At 34.8% G+C, this 19,216-nt stretch overlaps 1 protein-coding gene across 5 annotated transcripts in view; it reads left to right on the forward strand.

Moving 5' to 3' along the window:
* The window catches only part of LOC128733453 (longitudinals lacking protein, isoforms A/B/D/L), a 79,728-nt gene that overhangs the window by 41,056 nt on the left and 19,456 nt on the right, over nucleotides 1-19,216 (forward strand). For 3 of the 5 annotated variants that reach the window (XM_053827045.1, XM_053827047.1, XM_053827046.1), the window contains exons 7-8: nucleotides 6,843-7,277; nucleotides 7,828-10,575. The exons of 1 other annotated variant lie outside the window; for it this stretch is intronic. In XM_053827045.1, coding sequence (XP_053683020.1) covers nucleotides 6,843-7,277; nucleotides 7,828-9,053 — 1,661 coding nt within the window. In that variant the 3' untranslated portion in view covers nucleotides 9,054-10,575. Of the gene's footprint in view, nucleotides 1-6,842; nucleotides 7,278-7,827; nucleotides 10,576-19,216 lie in introns of those variants that run through there. One more of the 5 variants, XM_053827049.1, reaches the window with a different exon arrangement.

The following is a 19,216-nucleotide window of genomic DNA, read 5'->3' on the forward strand; positions in this document are numbered from 1 at the left end:
GCAAAATATTGAAACATCCAGACGATTTATGCGTCAATATCTATTATTTCATTTCAATAGCTCAAATATATTTCTACGATAAAAGTTTACTGTATACATTCCATTCACTTAGGTCTTCGAAGATTATAGAGTAATGGAAATCTAGATAACTTTCTGGCTCCCTAGCTTCATCTACATTCATAGTTATAAGAGGGTAGATTTGAGATCGCTGTGTTCTAGCTTGCTTATGTGTTGACTTCATGCAGATTCATAAAATTACAGTGCAGCAAATTGTCTTGTGAGACAATACATCGTATTCAGCGTTCCGTTTTTAGGATGGCCTGATCTAACGAACGCTCCCTTCATCGTTCTATTTGCAGCGGCATGTATGATGTCGCCGATTTGTGGATTCGGTAGCGTGTGCCCACGAAACGCGCAACGTTTGCTAACGACTACTTTGCAGAATGCAGCAGCCGTGGCTGCAGTCACGGGTAATGCAACCACACTGTGTCCAAATTCAACCACTGGTTCCACGCCTACATTCAAATGCCCCCGATGTCCACGAGCTTATTCGTTGTCCTATACCTTGGATCGGCATATGAAGTACGAATGCGGAGTGGCGAAACAATTTGGCTGTTTCAAATGTGGTAAACGTTTCTCTCGGAAAGACATTCTGAAAGCTCACATTTCCAACACTAAAATACACTGTAACAGTCCACTGTATCGCACAATGGAGTAATGAAGTTTAGGCGGCTTACTCCCTGAAAGCACAAAAAATGCATTTACTTTGCAACTTTACATTCACAACTTAGTTGCCATACATTGTTAGGAGCTATAAAAACGAAAAAAAAACATTTTCTTTCTTATACCGCATGCAATCTTTAAAAAAAGATTAGAGTTTTAGGTTGTGAAATGTTTAAATACACTTGTACAATTTGTATATTGTAGATGATTTAATACTAATAAAATCAGATCATTGTTATAACACATCAGTTTTATTTATTTCAATTAATTCCTTACTAGTTATTGTTATTGATCAGTTTTTATAAAGTATTTCGAAGCTATGAAATTATTGTTTGCTCTCTGTGCTGTGTGTCACATATGGAAAATAGGAACAAATCCCATTATAAATTTTCAGGTTGTCGCTTGTACAGTTATCATCCTCCGATGCTACTTCCTGAAGATGCCTTGTATCATTGTCCGCGCTGTCCGCGAGTATATCGCCGCAAGATAACGCTGGCGAGACATCTACGTCATGAGTGTGGCGTAGGAAAAAACTTCCAGTGTCCGTACTGTCATCATGTGTCACAGCGAAACGATCAACTGTTAGGTCACATCCGCCGGACACATCCTGACATTGCACCATATCTTCCAACGAAGCGATACCGACGCACGTGGGATAAACTTTTGTAAATATTTATACCCTAATAAACTATCACACTTGTAAAAAAAATCGATTTTTATTTTACATTTTGCAAGCAAAACTGTTTTCGTGATAGTAATCAGGGAATAATTCAATGTACCTACTATCTAATATTCACACATGTAACTTGGTGATAAGCTTGTTTATGCATATAGTTTGATTTCTTTTGACACAATGCATTTCATATCTCTGTTAGTAAAACTAGCAGCCAGTGTCAAGCAAATCCGCATAAAATCCTCCCAACCTGTGCTTTTCCAGATGTACTAAATACGATGTCGTGTCACTCTACTGCATCCGCTATTATCGGTGCGTCACTTCCCTCCAATTTGATGCCATCATCGTCGTCTTCACAGTTATCGACAACGTCAGCATTGATGTATGAACCGGAAATCACTATTCGTCGACTGTACAAATGCTGCAGTCGAAGCTGCGGACCCAGTTGCCATACCACCGGAGCCGATTCCAACAGTCACGTAATTGGTCGAAACATCAATAGTCATTTTAGTAAAACGATGTTAATACTGCCGTCAAAATCGTCAATATCTAGTAGTTCTCCAATCTTGTTTCAATGTGAATATTGTGAATTTTGCTGTTCTTGGAAATATGACTTGAAATTGCATCTTAAGCAAAAACACGGAATTCATAAAAAAAATATCTAATAGTCTAATCATCGTAATTCTTTTGTGGAAGAAAGTATTTGTTAAAGTTAACACAGAACCTTATTACAGTGCTTTGTTATTCGGTAAGGTGATGAGATTCATGAGAGTATGTAAATTACTAATTTGCAACAGTTTGGATCGGTTACTATTGATAAATTGCAAAACAAATAGAGAATCGCATTGAAAATCTAGGCAGAAAATTCTCAATTTATCCCTTTTTCGTACTATTATTTATATGAGCTGTTATCGAAATGTTTGTTAGGAGTATATGTTTCGATTATGGTACAAAGTTGTTCAAATGAAAGTAAATAAATTTTTATTGTGCTTTGAGAAAGACGCTGACATCTGAAAGTTGGTATTAGCAATTAATCATTTAGTGCACGTCCAAGTATTTTAGGTAATTTAGAAATCTGAGTTTTAGTTACAGCTACAGTAGTAGATAAGTGAAATATTGTTGATTATTGATTTGGTTTGATTATTTATTTTTTTAGTTTTTGCTGTAGGTATGAGTTTATTTTTTATACAATTTTATTTTTTTGTTATAATTTTTCTTCAACATTTTTGTTTCTTCACCTTCGCCTGTTTGCAGACCGAAAGCCAACATCGAGTTTATTTTACGCTAACTATGCAAACACCGGTCAACGTTTCCAGTGCAGCGTGTGTGATAAAAGCTACCTAAGGAAGCGTCATCTGCAACGTCATATGCGGGATGAGTGTATAGGAATTCCGCCTCGTTTCAACTGCGATCACTGTGATTCCAAGTTCCGACGCAAATATCATCTAGTTCGGCATATGGCCTCAAAGCATGGTATCCAAATGGATAAAATGCTAGGCCCGGCTGGTTCAGTCAAGAATGAGAATGAATTTTATCAACCAAAAGGCAACAACGATGGCGACAAGTTTTCCGTGGACGCACTCATGATGAAGCAGGAAGTGCTTGATCAAGTTACCTCGCAGTCTTCGTTGTTGCAAAACTTTAAGTCACTATTTTTTGATTATGCGCTCAAAAACGTGCCGACTCAGTTACAATAAGCTTTATTTCAATTCTGACATTTTTTTATTCATACCATTTCTTTCTGTCTTTTTGTATAGTGTCTAAGTTTCAATTCAATTTTCTTATAATGATACCTGAACTCTATGAAACAAATTCTACGACTGATGCATTTTTTACTTCTACGATTTTTTCGTAAATGTTTGACGATGGTCTCTCTACTTTTAATATTGACAGCCATTAATTTTAAGTAAAATTTTGTACCAAACGAAAATGCCATTTTTACATTTAATATTTTACTCAAATTATTTTAGAATGAAATCGCACATTTGTGATTTAATAAGGAATTAGATATTTTATTAAAATGTAATTTTTTTGCAGCAATCTCAATAAAATAAGTTTTAAACGACACATTGCTTTGATCTAATTAATTATTTCGCACAAATAGCATGAAGAAACCTACAGACATCACCAGTCATTGCTTTTCGTTGACTCGTTCATCTCACATGCTCCTTCAACTTCTCTGTCTTATCGTGTTTTCCTTTAAATATTATACTTTGAAAGAGTACTGTTTTGCTGTTCCGATCCATCTGCTCCTGTTATTGTTTTTCTTTCTTGCTATTGATACCCAGTGTTAAATCACATTTCTTATCACCTAAAAACAGAAAAAAAACAAACAATATAAATAAGTAAAGAAACTTTAAATCAAATTCAACCCCTACAATTTTCCAGATCTAACAAACGCAAACGCCCGCTGTCTGGATGGAAGGCGTCTGCTACAGTTAAACGATCTGTTATATAACATTAAGTTTTCCGATCTGTCCAAGTTTATAAACGCCGATGGTCGTTATCATTGTCCGAGGCGGAGTTGCGATAAAAACTATAAGGATGCGAGCTCACTCCAACGTCACATCAGGTAACAAAGCAACACTTCTGCCTCTCTTATTGTTAACGTTAGCAATATCCTTTGGATCTTTTGTTCTGTTTCTTTTTCTTTTTTGTGCTATAGGTACGAATGTGGCGGTATGAAGAAGTTCCGTTGTGTGATGTGTGGTAAAGCGTTCTCACAAGGATCGCATTTGAAACGGCACCTCGAATCTGGTGTATGCATAAAATATTATTTTTAACCAATTTTACCAGGAGGTAGTAAAACATCTCTTGCGATACTAAAAGTCCAAATAAAGCAACACGTGTACCAAACGTAGAAAAACAAGGAAGCAAAACAAGAAACCAAAAATGCAGGAAATCACAAGTCTTAGTCTAGGGAAAAGTAAAAATTGTACATTAACGATTACATTGTAAACCTTGTAAATAGTCTTCGTCCGAGAAGTCTTCGGGATACCAACAAAACGTTGTAGATCACTAGTAACTTATGAGAAAATAATGTTGTAGTTTGTTGTTTTTGTTGAATCGTAATATGATTGTTATTTATTGTTTAAGACTGTTCGATTAGCAAAAAAAACCAACAAAAGAACAAATTAATAATTATCAAAGTTTTTATAACTTCTTATAAAGAACTGTAAACGAAACCAAATTAGTAGAAATCAATAAACCTAGTAAATTGAACAATTTTAACTAACCATGACCAATTCTCATTGCCTTTTAGTTGTGCTATTTTGTGAACGACAGCTTTAGTTCATGATATCTTCCAAAGCTTATTAATTAGTTCTCTTTTTCTCAATTTGGTGCCTTCCGGTACTGTTTCTTTTTTTAATCTTTAGCGGATGCATGCAGTACTTTTATGATGTCGAGCTCGGACGTGCTTAGAATGATGGCTGCTGGTACTGCCGTCGACGCTGACAACAATGTTCATTCGTGTGACAAAATTGTCGAAGAAGTTATGGTTACTGACAACGATTTTATTCATCTTGACGCACTATATGATGATACAACTAAGGAAAATTCAGTGACCACACCTGGTTTTATGATCGACGATAGTGATCATACTCTGCAAATGAATAGTATTGAGGAACATGTATCTTTAGTAGAAAATTCTCCGACTTCGGAGCAAGATCTACCATACATCAAAGAGATAATCTCCTACCAGCGCTTTGGAAAAATTGATAAAAATGTGTTAACTAACTTGAACTTCAAGTGTCATTTGTGTGGCTTCGGTTGTGCAATACGCGATACATTGTTAAAACATTTTGACGAAGAACATCCTCTGTAATGCTCACGTAGTTTACAGTCAACGATTCAGTGAATTGATTAAAGAAATATTCTTTATGATTGCTATTTAGAATCGATAAAATAAAGGGATTTAATCTAGAGTTAGTCTCTCACTTTGTTTGTAGTTCTCTATTATAATGTCCATAAGTGTCTACATTTTATTCTAACGTGTTTTTCCTTTTCCAGGTATTGCTCTGTGTGATATAGAATATTTGGAGGAAGTGGAATGTCAACGAAACGAACCGTACATACTGCCAGAGGTTAAACAAGGCACGCTTATGTTTGAGATGAAGTCAGATGAATGCAATACTTCTATAAAATATATTATATCGGAAGATGATGCAGATGCTACCGTTAGCGATTCCAATACTAAACTGATAAAACCGCATCTGATAGACTTGGCACAGAGCAAAAAGCAACGAAGAATTCCTCAGCATATGCGACCTAAGTACGACTGTGAAGCTCGCTTCTTGTGCCCCAAATGCGGAAAAGGTTATTCTTTAGCGAAGAATATGCGTCGTCATGCCCGCTTGGAGTGCGACCAGGAGCCGAAGTTTGCGTGTCCTCATTGTCCATTACGTTGCAAGCGAAACAATCAGCTACAGAGGCACATTATTGCTCGACATACAAGCAACCCTTAAATGTTGTTTCCCTTTGGTATGCTGGTTGCGTCCGATGTGAAATTGATGTAGCTTCACAACAGTTGTCATAATAATCATCCGTGATATTACTGTCTTTGATAACGAGAATGTCTTGATTTTCAAATAAATTTTACACGGCATAAAAAGTAATACAATAAAGTATGTGTGAATATTTTCGAAATAGATTTACCCACAACTGTGTGCCACTAGAACATTTGTAAAAATTGTATCTCGATAGTTATAAAATGTCAACTATATTCAGAATAAAAAGTCAAATCACTTCTGTTCAAACCGCTGAAAAGTGATTGATCAATATTCTCGCATCATAAATATTGAAAGGAAAAAACTTCTGTCTAGTGAATTGTTACGAGCAGTACTAAGATATAAACTATCTACTATTCTTAACTGAAAAAAATACAATGTATTAAACCACGTTTATGCTTTTTCTCGGATGGCATCAATGGTAACCCGTCTGTCGCGGAATTTCCAGGAAATATACAGATTACACAAATTAGATGGTATTTTTATGAAGCACTATTGAACCATTAGCTACAATGTTATATGCACCATTTAATACGCTCTTATCATCGGTTTAATATCATCTCATGGGTGTCCACAGAATGTACGTACGCGAGGTATTTGAATCTCTAAGAAGACTGAATTTATTTTGTATATTTTCGCGAAAGGGATTTTTTATGCTTTTATAACTTATGACTAACACTGTATAAACAAAAACAATAAAAATAATTTTCTATCAAAACTATTGTTTTAACTGGAAATATTCTCCAAACTCTGGTATCGGTGCTTCTTTTGTTCTACAGAATTTTCTTTGTCGGAGTAAATACTATAAATGATAATAAACTAGGGTAGTGCTTTTAGAACGATTAGAACAACAAACGAAGTATAAAACAATTAAAACTGGGTGTTTGCATCACCCGTTTGCCATTTATTGTAGTACTAACAAGTTTTTTTCATTGCAGATAAACGTTCCGCGAAGTTCCCGCTGGTGTCTAATCCAAAAAAAATAAAAACAATCACAGTGACCGTACCGACTTCTCCTTCGTCACTTCAAACCACGGTACAAGCAGTACCAGTAAGCACATCTGCGCAGCTGACTCAGATAACTCAATCAACACCGGTTATTCTGAACGATCTAAATGAATGTCTACTGGAGAGCAAAAATATTGTTGTTTCAAAAAAAGACAACAAATACATACTATTCACGACGGCTGCCGTTGCACAACCACAGCCACCACCGTTACAACCTGCACAGGCAACATTGCATCCCGTACAGACGACCACAGTAATCGATACCACGCGCATCGAGGAGCTACTTAAAAAGGATAAAATTATTAAGAAGACAGAGCTTCAAGGCGACGGCACCACAACCACCACTTACATCTTCGACGAGTGCGGTAATATTCAAATTGTCTTTACTCTCTCGTTTGGGTCTCATTTTGTTCGGAGAATTTGGGTTTTACAGATCTTTTAGCTTCACATCTTTGAAATCACAATCGTTTGACCTAACGAAGGTGCAGAATATGCTCAGAATTCTTTTTCGTTAATGCATTTTCTGAGCTTTCACAGGTCCCATCTGTTAGTTATTTTGGGCACTAAACGTTTTACCTAGGACATCACTATTAATATCATTTCAATAGGTTTAAATTGGTTGCGGATAATAATACGAATAAAGTGTTTCTCCTTCGGTTTGTCTTTATTTCAACATGTGAACATATATTTAAAAGTATACATCGTTAAACAAAGAAAAGAGTTCAAACGAATGCTTCACAAGAAGTGCTCGTCTGGCAATTAAATCCTTATTTGCAGATTTTTTTTGTATGTTATTACTGCGCTTATCTAACCATCGTTTGATTGTGTTTTTCGCTTGCCATTCATGCTAACCCAAGTCACGTTTCATAATCCCGTTACCAATGCATCGCTAATCAAATGTTTGTATTCTTACAGATATTTTACCGTTGAAACCTGTAACCAAAGAAATGGTACCTAATTCTGCTTCTATGCCGACAACCGTTGAAACTATCAGCTTGGCTTCACCTCAAGTTGGTAAACCGACTACTATTTCGATTGTGAAAGTAGCCTCCGGTGACGTCGTTACTACGGCTGGTACTGCCGTAATTCCTGTTGGAACCACATTGGTTCCTGCATCTGCATCGTCCACCGTCAGTGCAATTAACAGCAGCGGCGCAATTATAAATGCCAGTACAATTCAAAGCAACCAAAGCCAAATCCCATCCGCTAAGAAACTTTTAAAACCAACTCATCCCCGGATTAAGTATTCAAAGCACAAGAATCCGTCGGCACAATCGCTTGCTGCTTTGCCCATTTTAACAATACCAACGGTCACTACCAGCCAACCAATTGCTGTTCCTATCCAAGATGCAGCAGCTGGCACTACCACTAAGATAGAGTTGTTGAATTTTTCTCTTTCGCGGAAGTTCCCTGCGCATGGACAAAGTGCCAAAACTATCGACATTAGCAATATTCAACATATACCCATCACAGCCGTCTCGAAGCCGATGCCTACACGATATACAGTCAATGAATATGAAACATCCACATCGAATACTTCCCAAAGTAATGACTTCACTACAGGGATAATCGACGATTTGGATTACTCTGTTATTGATGACATAGAGCTTCCGGACGACGTTCAGGTGAACTTTGGGGACTCTTATCAGGCAAAGTCGTCACATGGTGGTGAGATCGACGATGACGTGAATGACTCTCAAGACCAAACCAAGACGGCCAGTCAGGCGAAAAAGTTGATTAAATCGGACGCAAAGATTCTCAACACTTCGATGGATGAGAAGTATGCCCTATTAGCAAATACAAATATCATGAAAAACTTTGAATATACAGTTAATGAATCGGTTGTTAGTGACAATGACGATGGTGAGATGCGTCAATATATTTGTCGACACTGCGGGAAACGGTATCGTTGGAAATCAACCTTGCGCCGGCACGAGAACGTAGAATGTGGTGGCAAAGAAGCAATGCACCAGTGTCCATATTGTACGTACAAAGCTAAACAACGTGGAAATCTAGGCGTTCATATTCGTAAGCATCACGCCGACATGCCACAGCTTGAAAGTCGTCGTAAGTCAAAGAATCGTGATTCCTTGAGCTTAATCGACGCCATTAAACCAGAGTCGATGGAAGGACAAACGTAAACACGTTTCCGATAACAACCGCGCAAAAATATAAATCGATCTGCATGTAGGCTACTCTGTAACAGAGTATGTATTTGGCTCAGAAGGGTAAATAGTTAATGTTCCGATTGCTGATAAATTAGTGGACATAACGATCCCTTGCTGGTCTCGTTGAGGGTTGCTGTGGCGCTATTTCATTTTTTCTCAATGGAAAATCAGCAGTAGGGACTGTGATATTAACGTTTGTTAATGAGTGACAGCTATTTTGGTAGTTTGTACACTGTAATTCATTTCATTTGGCATATATTTTTTTCGAATAACAAATGAGTGTGATGTAGCCTGTTATGGACATCATTCTGTTCGTTTTTTAAATTAGCTTTAGCCACGCATTGAAATTATGATAGCGTTTTGTCGACTAATCGTCTTGTAATCTTTTGAATAAACTACGAAAATGACGTGAACAGCACAGCTAGCTAACTGATCCACTGCAAGCCGCAATTTAAATAGAGATATTGTTTGCAGAAATATATTTCTGGATTGTTTCATTAGTATATTGGGTGGCGCTGCAGCGTCAATTTTTTGTACCAATATTTTATTCTCGGTATAACTTTTTTGGTTTTTTTAATACATTCGACAATTCACAGCAAGCTAACGGGAAATAAAACAGCAAAAGCAGTTTAGTTATAAGGCATAATGGAGAAGTAGTATGGCAAAACTGCAATCACAATCGCGAAACAACTAAGTTTTTAACCAAAACATTTTATTACTGCTTGTTTTATTAAAGATGCATCTAAAAGAGGGGTACAACCTTTCAAAACAGAAATTAGTCAACGCATCTGATTGATCTTGCAGAAAAGCGTGTGAACATTTGATTACACTTTTATTCTTGCGGTTAGACTACACACAGGTTTGCACGGAAAGGCATATTACTCATTATAGGTTATAGACTCTTTGCATAAACTGCAAAATAAAATCACAAAGAATGATTGCATTTTCGTATCTCAACTTCTATATTTCTTCCATTTTAGTTTTTCATTATAAACAAATGCACTTGTCTTCGTATCCCTGTGTTAATGATCAGCATATTAAACTCACATATATGTATGTCCTTTCATTAGTAATATCATAATGTAATAATAACAATAATAATTATAAAATATGATACATGTACGACTATTCTTTATCAGCTCTTTTTTTTCTTGTGAAATCTTAAAAAACAACGTATTGTAAGCATACAAATTTGAAGATTATAACAATAGGAGAGCAAATTTAATTGTTCTTAATATAAAACTGTGAATCGAATGTGAATATATCAAAAATGCTAAATGTACGCTAAACATTCGTGGATTGTTGAGAGCACGGAGAAAATCCGCTGATTCGTAATTTGGTTGCCATCCCCAGAGAATTAGATTCCTAAAACTTGTAGAAGCAGCGTCCGTGTTGGACAACACCTAAACATAAAAAAGGACAGTTTTAAGGTTAGAAGATGATCAGCACTATATATCTCTATATATTTATCTATCTACCCGTATAAATAAATGAATGGAAGTTTATGAATGAAATAAGAATATAATATCTCTTTGTTTTTCATCTCTATGCCTTCGTGGGTTTACCTCATATCAATTGTTCTGTGTAATGGAAAGAAATGGTCAAAATACTCTTTTTACTTCATATATACAAATATATATCATGTCTAAGCAAGTTATTCTTTTTCTTGTACTTTTTACTAATATTTTGTTTTTCCTTTTCAGGTAATCTACCGCGAGAAATAGGGAGACATGTGTGTAATTCAAAAGTAGTGCGATTGGGACACTTGAAAAAATTAATACATGGCAGACAAATCCATCATCAAAGTGCACTAGTTGCTTTATACAATTTTGCTAAGAGTTTTTTCTTTTCAGAACTGTTGCAGAGTGTGGCATCCGTGGGTGGACAAACACTACCACCTCGGTCATGGTTAATGTGGAAATATCTGGAAACCAAATATAAAAATTTAGGCCAAGAAATATACAAATGCCGTCAATGCGGCAAGCTTTATCGTACCAAGTACACGTGGAAGCGGCACGAAAAAAAAGAATGTGGGGTAAAACCCCAGTACCACTGTTCACATTGTGATTTCTCCACAAAATACAAACATAATCTAAAGACCCATAATAAGATCAAACATGAGTTACTCCAGTCGATGCATCACTCTCATTCACATCTATTCTATCGTCATCATCATCATCCGCACCACCTGCAACAACAGCCTGTAGTTGGCAGTGATGGTGGTGGTAGTTGTCTTGGCGGTGACGGAACCAGTTTAGAGGAAGCTAGTGAAGGCGATGGTTCATGCGGAGAGAATGTTACCGGAATAAGCTGCAGGAATAACAATATATTGAAACATCATCTTGGTGACACCGGTGACGATATCGTGTAAACCTCATCTAGCTGTTCCACTTATTTCCAGAACATAAAGCAGATATACCAAGAAGTTCGTGTGTGCGCAGCAATCTTTTAAGTGAAGTGCTCATAAAAATTGGTGTTTAGAGTGCAAATTCAAGGAATATTAGTTGAGTTTTATTTTGGAGCGTTTGGATTTTGTTTGACAATAGTACCTACTAATAATTGCATCTGTTGTTTCCTTGAAGTTTGTTATAGTTTTAAGAAAGCGATTTCAAGTTATTGTTGTTTTATATAACTCTTTCATGTTTGATTTCAAGTTTTAACATTTAAGCTTTATTTTGTTTAATGCAAGTTTGGTAGTGTTCAAAAATGCGCAAAAGCATTTGTCAAATAAAACGTTATTGAGTGAGGAGAGTGAGCAAATTCTGATAATAGGCTAATTATTATAGCACACATTCCACGTGCTAAAAAGACATTTAATATGTGTACACTGTTAGCAGTTCTGGTACCCCAAATGTTACAATAATTCAAGACCAGAGTTACTTTTATAGAAACAATTATGGAAATCATTTAAACCATTATCTAGTTCAACATTTGAGAACAAATTGTTACAATTACATTCATATGAGTTGAAAGAATTTTAATTTCGTCTAATTTTGATCATTCAGGTCATTAGAAATTGAACAAAAAATATACATAAAAAAGTTGCTCATTCTGTTGCAACATTGTTTTAGTCCATCAAATTACACATTAATTAAATGATTCCTGTAGTAGAAATACGTTTCAACAGTCATCATTTTAGTTGTAGTTCCCAACTTTCCTAAGAATGTAGGAAGATTTTATACAGATAATTATACAGATTTATGCAGTGTCTTATAATATTCATGCAACAATTTATCTTTTCACACCATCAGTACTTTGCATTTGTTTTGTTTTAAACAATATCTCTCCAAACTATCCAGTAAAGCTAAAAATAAAAAAACGTCAACTAAGTGGTAACTAAAATAAATTTAGGAAAATATTTTGGTTGAAAACTGTAGAATATCATTTTTTTTTAAACTGTGATAGATCAGATTTTTTAAAATTACCGTTATCGTACCGTATCTTGAAACTTTTGTCACTCAATGAATAGGAAAAAATATTTTGTAAATTTTCTAAAAATTTTCACCGTGGAAAATTCTATGAGCAAATTTTGACTTGATTGTTGAGAAAATTTTCTTACCTTTTCATAGAAGAATGTTTGTTTTTGGTCCTATAGCTATGAACTTTTGATATAAGCGATGTTCGAAAAAACCGGAAAATTTCCCTGTGGAAAATTTAGAGTTTTCTGGGAAGCTAGAATTTTTTAAATATTATTTTCATTAATAAGTCCATAAGTTATGCCCGCGTGCAAACGTTTACGAAATTCCGAGACCTTTCGGCCCATTTTTACGATAATTTGGTGCAGGTGCCCTATTATTTTGTACACAAATCGTTTCGATTGAAAGTTACCTAGTTTGTTCAATGGTAAATTCTAGTCATTTGAATTGCCAGCTACCTACTAGGATGCGCTGCCAACAGGGAGAGTTTCTTTATGGACAAATCATAAAAAATGACACCTATTTATTTTTATTTGATAGTGTTTGATAGTGCATGTTAAAACTGTACGAAGTAAAAATTTTGATTTTGATTTTTTCGATTAGGGTAAATATTTGTTATCCCATAATTTGCCACAGCCACAGTCACATTATTTATGCTAGACGCTTTACTACAGGTGTGCTAGATTACTTATGCAGTGCTGTAGTTGTCAAAACCGGCTGCCTAAATCTGTAATTAAAAATCGTCACGCCATAATACATTGAACTCAATCGAAGTGGCTCCGAATGAACTTCGGACTAACACTAACAATATTGCCATCAGTTGAAATAATTACCAGATTCACTGATTAATTAATGGTTCAGTTCTGAAAATGAAACAAGCCGGATCATAGGTACTTGAAACAGTTATAAGACCGATCTAGCCTCATTGATTTGTTTCCGATCCTAATTGAAAATGCATATAGGTTGAGAAACTGCGAACTTCAGAATTTTTTAGTAAGATACATCACAGCATATGGATTATGGATTATGGATTATGGGTAGCGAACTAACGATATGATATTTCTTATATCAAATAAGTATAAGACACATTCCAGCGTTACGGGACACAATTAGTACCCATTCTTACCCTGTGAATTGCCTCCTGTTTCACCAATTTTTCGGCAAATATCTTGTAAAATAGTTGTTTAAAGAGTACTTCATTTTCCACTAGAATGCCAGGGATTTGATAAAACAGGAACCAATCTGCATAGTAGGAATAGTGTCCCGTAACGCTGGAAAGTGTCATAAGAATATCTTATCCAATCTGGGAGACTAAATATGAGAAAATTTAATATCGCTTATTTTATCGTGAAATGCACTCATATTAATATCCCGGGATAACCTGGGTAAATTTTGCAGCAAATTTTCATCGCGCAGGAATAATAGAATTCCAGACCTCTCGACAGTGTTGAAATTCGTTTTTCTATTCGTGATGAAGTCATGATTAAAAAATTTATTCTAAAACGTAATTATGATACAAGTTGATATCTAATATTTGAATTCGATAACACAGGGGGCAGACTTATTTATTGTTGCAATCAATTTCGATAAGAAACGAAAACAAACTTTGTGAAATTACTTTTTAGCTAGTTGATGTTTATCAAAGCTAAAAGCCAACAATCAAAACTCTTCTCTTCAACAAATTCAACTCTTCTGATTGAACACAAAACTCAACTAAGTGGTGACTAAAATAAAAATGCTTTTGCGCAGACAATATCGAAATTTTAGTTATGCATAATCTACATACCAACAACATATATTCGTCAAGCTATTAAATTTACATATTTTTATATATAAACATGTTATTGTTATTTTAGCTTTTACTCATTTCGCACAAGTGTAAAATTTAACTACAATAGTTATACCTATGTAGTTTTGTGAAGCCAGTTGCCATTTTAAAAATAAGCTCCACCGGTCAAAGCATTATATATATATATATTGAACACGAAACATAAAAACAAAAATGATGTGCCAAATAGTTTTCTAGTGTTTTTTCGTTTTTTTGTGCATAATACAATTAAACATAGTACTACCTTTAAAACAGGATCTAATCCGTGAAATAGTATTTAATAAAAACATTTGACCTTAACTTGTCACTTCCTAAAGCACTATTTAATTGAAGTCAGAAAGCGTATCATTGAAACAAACGTAACTTGAAGGAAGAAAATAATAATAATGTTTATATTGATATTTATTGTAAACAAAAGCGGAAACTATTTACATATACGCCTATTGATAAACCGATGTATACATTATTATACAAAACAATATATTCGAATATATAGTGTGTTTGTTTTCATTTCTCGATTGCACATATGTACGGAATTACAAAGAGAATGTTTTACACGTACGTAACAGGATCATGGCATAGTAGCGAGCGTGTAAAACATTTTCCAGTGATCTTCTTTAATAATATCTGTCGTTTTCTCAAGCTGCTAACATGGTATATTTCTATTAATTTGCTATTATATTGATCCTAGTTTTACAATTTTGCTTTGGTTTTTACTTTATTGGATGCACTATGAGATAGTTGTTTACGGCGGACAAGATATTTAATGTGCGCTTATTAAAAACTTAAAAAGCTTTGATTCGCTTTAACATATTTATCAATAAGTTTAATTATCATTTTTAGTGAACTCATCTTTAGTTTTTTTTGTTTTTTTCTCGGTGTTTTCTTTTTTTCATAGCGGAAGATTTAAGCATCACAAAAATTGGTGGATTGACCTGGGACCAACTAGATGCGCGCCTCGCGATGCCAATAATTTCATCTGGTGGTGCAATGCCGCTAGTGACGACTTTTCGTGAAGGTGCTCTGCCGCTGATATTTCCTCGTGATTTATCCGTTAGTCCAGTTGACACCAAACCAGGCTCTGTTGGTAGCACGGGAAGTAGTGGTTGCGGCAATTCCAGCATAGGAGGCAGCATATGTAGTGGTGGTGTGATTGATGCAAATGGTTCTGGTGGCTTCGCTTGTCCAGATTGTGGTAGAGTGTACAAATTAAAGTCTTCTTTACGAAACCATCAAAAATGGGAATGTGGAAAGGAACCACAGTTTCAGTGTCCGTACTGTGTTTATAGGGCTAAACAAAAAATGCATATAGGACGACATATGGAAAGAATGCACAAAGAACGCTATTTCAAAATGGAAGGAGAAAAGATTTTGACTTTCGATGAAACTAGTAATACCCCGTCAGATCTTAACAGCACGGTTTAGACAGCAATTCGTAATTTCCCATTCATTGAAAGTGTTAAGTGAGTTTAGTTTACGGTATACGATAGAAATGGATGGAAGTTATGCATATGAAATAATAGTGCAAAGTGAAAACAAAAATCAAGTTGTGCTTGAATCTCAGTAGGCAGAGTAGCACACAGTCAGAAAGCAAGAAATGTAATATCGTTGCCTACTACGTTTTCGTGTTTTAAGCGCACGAGTGATATTACGGAAAAAAATGAATCATATATTTATATTTCGATTGTTACGTCTTCCACAGAAAGATTTTTATTTTATGTGAAATTTGTTAAAAAGAAGTTAACAAACAGAAAGAAACCATTCCAATTATTTTTTAAATTCCAACAAAAAGTTTATAAAACTTTTGTAACACAAAATAGAGTGCACAAAAAAAACAGCAACAAAAATACAGCGTACAATTTTTGATGAATTTCAGTATTTTGCATTCCAGAGAAAATGGGAAATTTACCAAGTGAATTTTCTATGTTTAAAAAGTACAGTGAATAACTTTCTAGCGTTACTAGAAAGCATCAAGAGACTCAGCGGAATGATTGCATTTGTTTAGACATAACTAATATGACGACAAGGTAGAACAAGAGGATTAATTGTGCATTCGGTGGACTTTCTTTATTATACTAGTGCTAAGGAACAATGTTGATAACAGAAGTAAAAGAGAAAATGACCAGGCAAACCCAAATTGCCATTTTGTTACCGATCGTTTTTATTTGCAACAGAACAACCTTCACAAGATGTAGTAAAAACAACGTTTTACCTCAACGAATATTTTAGGTTATCAATAATCTAGGTACTAGTAATAAGTGGTAAACGGACAAAAAATGGGAATAATCAAACACCCTATTACTGTATAATAGATTTTTCCTACCACATGTGCCTTTAAGTATGTTAAATAATAATTAATCGTGAAATATTGATAATAAAAGTATAGCGAAAACTGAGATGGTAGGAAACAGATTCATGAAAACAGCAGACCAATACAAGAATTCAACATGAAGCAGAATACATCAACAGTCAACAACCAGAACACAAAGGAGAAACCATTTAAATGATAGTAAATCAATCGATTCCAATTGACGAGATCTACATGAAACAGGGCAAATGTAGGTTAAGTGTTAGAAATTAATTTTTTTTCAACATATTTCTCTATATTTAACGGATTAGAACATAATAGCGAAGTCATCAAACAACAGGCTTCGGCAAACAGTATAACCTATTCAAAAATGGTATTTTGGGCTAACCTGACTGCAAGTAGAGCGGAGTGTGGTTGTTTTTGCTCGCAGGAATTATTAAACGAATTGTTGCGCTCCTTTGTTTAACAATCAGCTTGATTGCACATTTTGATCAAACTTTATGATCAGCAGGCTTATTATAAATTCAGATCAAACATGTGTCACCTTATATGCAGTTTGGTCAGAATTCGAAATGGACATTTTGATCAGAATGAGTTTAATTAATGGGTAGTAGCGATGGTGAATGACCAAATGGTTAACCACGTTAAAATAAAAAATAGGTAGGGTATCGAGATGAGTATATTTGATTGCTTTATACAAACCATACCTCGTTTTTAGGGTTAAAGTCGACGTTGGTTTCAAATAAATTGTTTAAATTGTTAAATTGGAAGAGGCTGCTAGAGTCAATAGAATCGTAGCAACTGGCCCTGCAATTGTCCTGCACTCTAACAGCAGGCTGCGAAGTCTGTCGTATAAAAACAGAAGGTCAAGTTTCGATAACGGAATGTAGCACCTAGGCTTTGCTTTACTGAAACAAACAGTTAATTCGGAACATGTTTTGTAATAAAAGCAGACATAAACCGTTCTGATCCTTTTCTTAACTTATTACCCAGAAGACTGTATGATAATATTCCAACGCATTAACATCAGCAGTAGTCAGTCAATGAGTTATTCGAGTCTTAGATAATAAGACCGCAAGAACAGTTTTGCAGTGCCATTATTTGGGGAGATAAGCGTGGAGCAACATAATATTATAATCTTTTATTGAAAGCCAAATGTTTCAATTATTGATTTGCATACCTTTTGTTTTCGTCATTGCACAGGTTAGCCCGCGCACTAAAATGTTATGTAGTGCCATCGAACGATTGTTCTATTCCATGGTTCGTAATTTGAAGTAAAATAGTGAAAAGATTATCGTTTCATAGTTTTCGGTTGCCATGTTTAATCAAAGAATAACTGTATAAAACTAATAATTGTTTCCTAGTATGAGCGCATGATAAACGCTACTTGAAACACGACAAACACATTCGCTGTACATTATTTATTCAACTTCAGTTATTCAAGAATTGAATTACATATTTGTTTGAGCTGTTGCTGTTTGTCATAGGTTTTCCAATGGCTCGCTTCATTCTTTGTTCAATCAAATATATAAGATTCACAGCCCAGTTTAACTCAGGCGAAATATATTTTTATAATTGTGTTTTTAATAAGATAGTGTTAATTTAGGCTGAAAACGTTCTTACGTTACATTCCCGTTTAAATGTGTTAAGGTTAAATCGAATGTTCGAAATTGTTATTCATATACTGCCGCTACTCACATAACAGTCCCATTTAGGAAACTCTATAGAAAATAGAACTATTATGCGAGTACCGGCGACTGTATACCCCTTTTTCATTTGAGCAAATAATTGCTAGGTTTAACACACTGTGTATTCATAAAAATAACATTCTTCTTTTTTTTCTGAAGTGAAACGGTAATATGTAGTAACACCGACAAATCGAATGCCATCAGTAAATGTTCCTCGAAGGAACTTTGCGTTTAAATCAATTAAGCAAATTTTTTTTAAATCAGTTTTTTTTTGTTTTGATGCTTTTAGTAGGGATTATCATATTTAAGCACTTTTTGTATAAACATTATTGAAAATAATCAAAAGATCGGTGTTGGGTCCTGAGAAAATGATTACCAATTGTTTTAGCTGAAATTCCAGTACGTCGTTCTATGCCGGTAAGCATAGGTCAGGTGATTCAAGGCATTTTAGAAAAATAACATTCACGAAAAAGACATCAGGTAGATACCAATCTTGAAGAAACTAAAAGACATACTATTCCAATAATATATTGAATACTCATTAATGTTTAAACGAATCAGATCATCATTTCGTAGAAAATACAAAAAGAGACAGATGAAGAAAGTTGAAACATATTTTAATTTTATCATATTTACACTCTTTTTAACTAAACGTAATTTACTCATCTAAAGGAAAACATAAGCTATAAATAGCATACACCCGAGAAAGTTTGTATCGAAAACAGAATATTCGTTTTCTTTAGACTATTCCTCTTTAAAGTAAGTTGTTTGTATTTGACAGAAATATAAAATACATCTATATTTGGAATAAAAACTTCTTTTTCCCAGCGGTGCGTACTTGCAAAGAAAGGGCTAGAGAGATAATGAGAAATCGGAGAGGTGAACGTCTTCTCCGC

The sequence above is a fragment of the Sabethes cyaneus genome, chromosome 2 (assembly GCF_943734655.1).
Source record: "Sabethes cyaneus chromosome 2, idSabCyanKW18_F2, whole genome shotgun sequence".
Lineage (NCBI taxonomy): Eukaryota > Metazoa > Arthropoda > Insecta > Diptera > Culicidae > Sabethes > Sabethes cyaneus.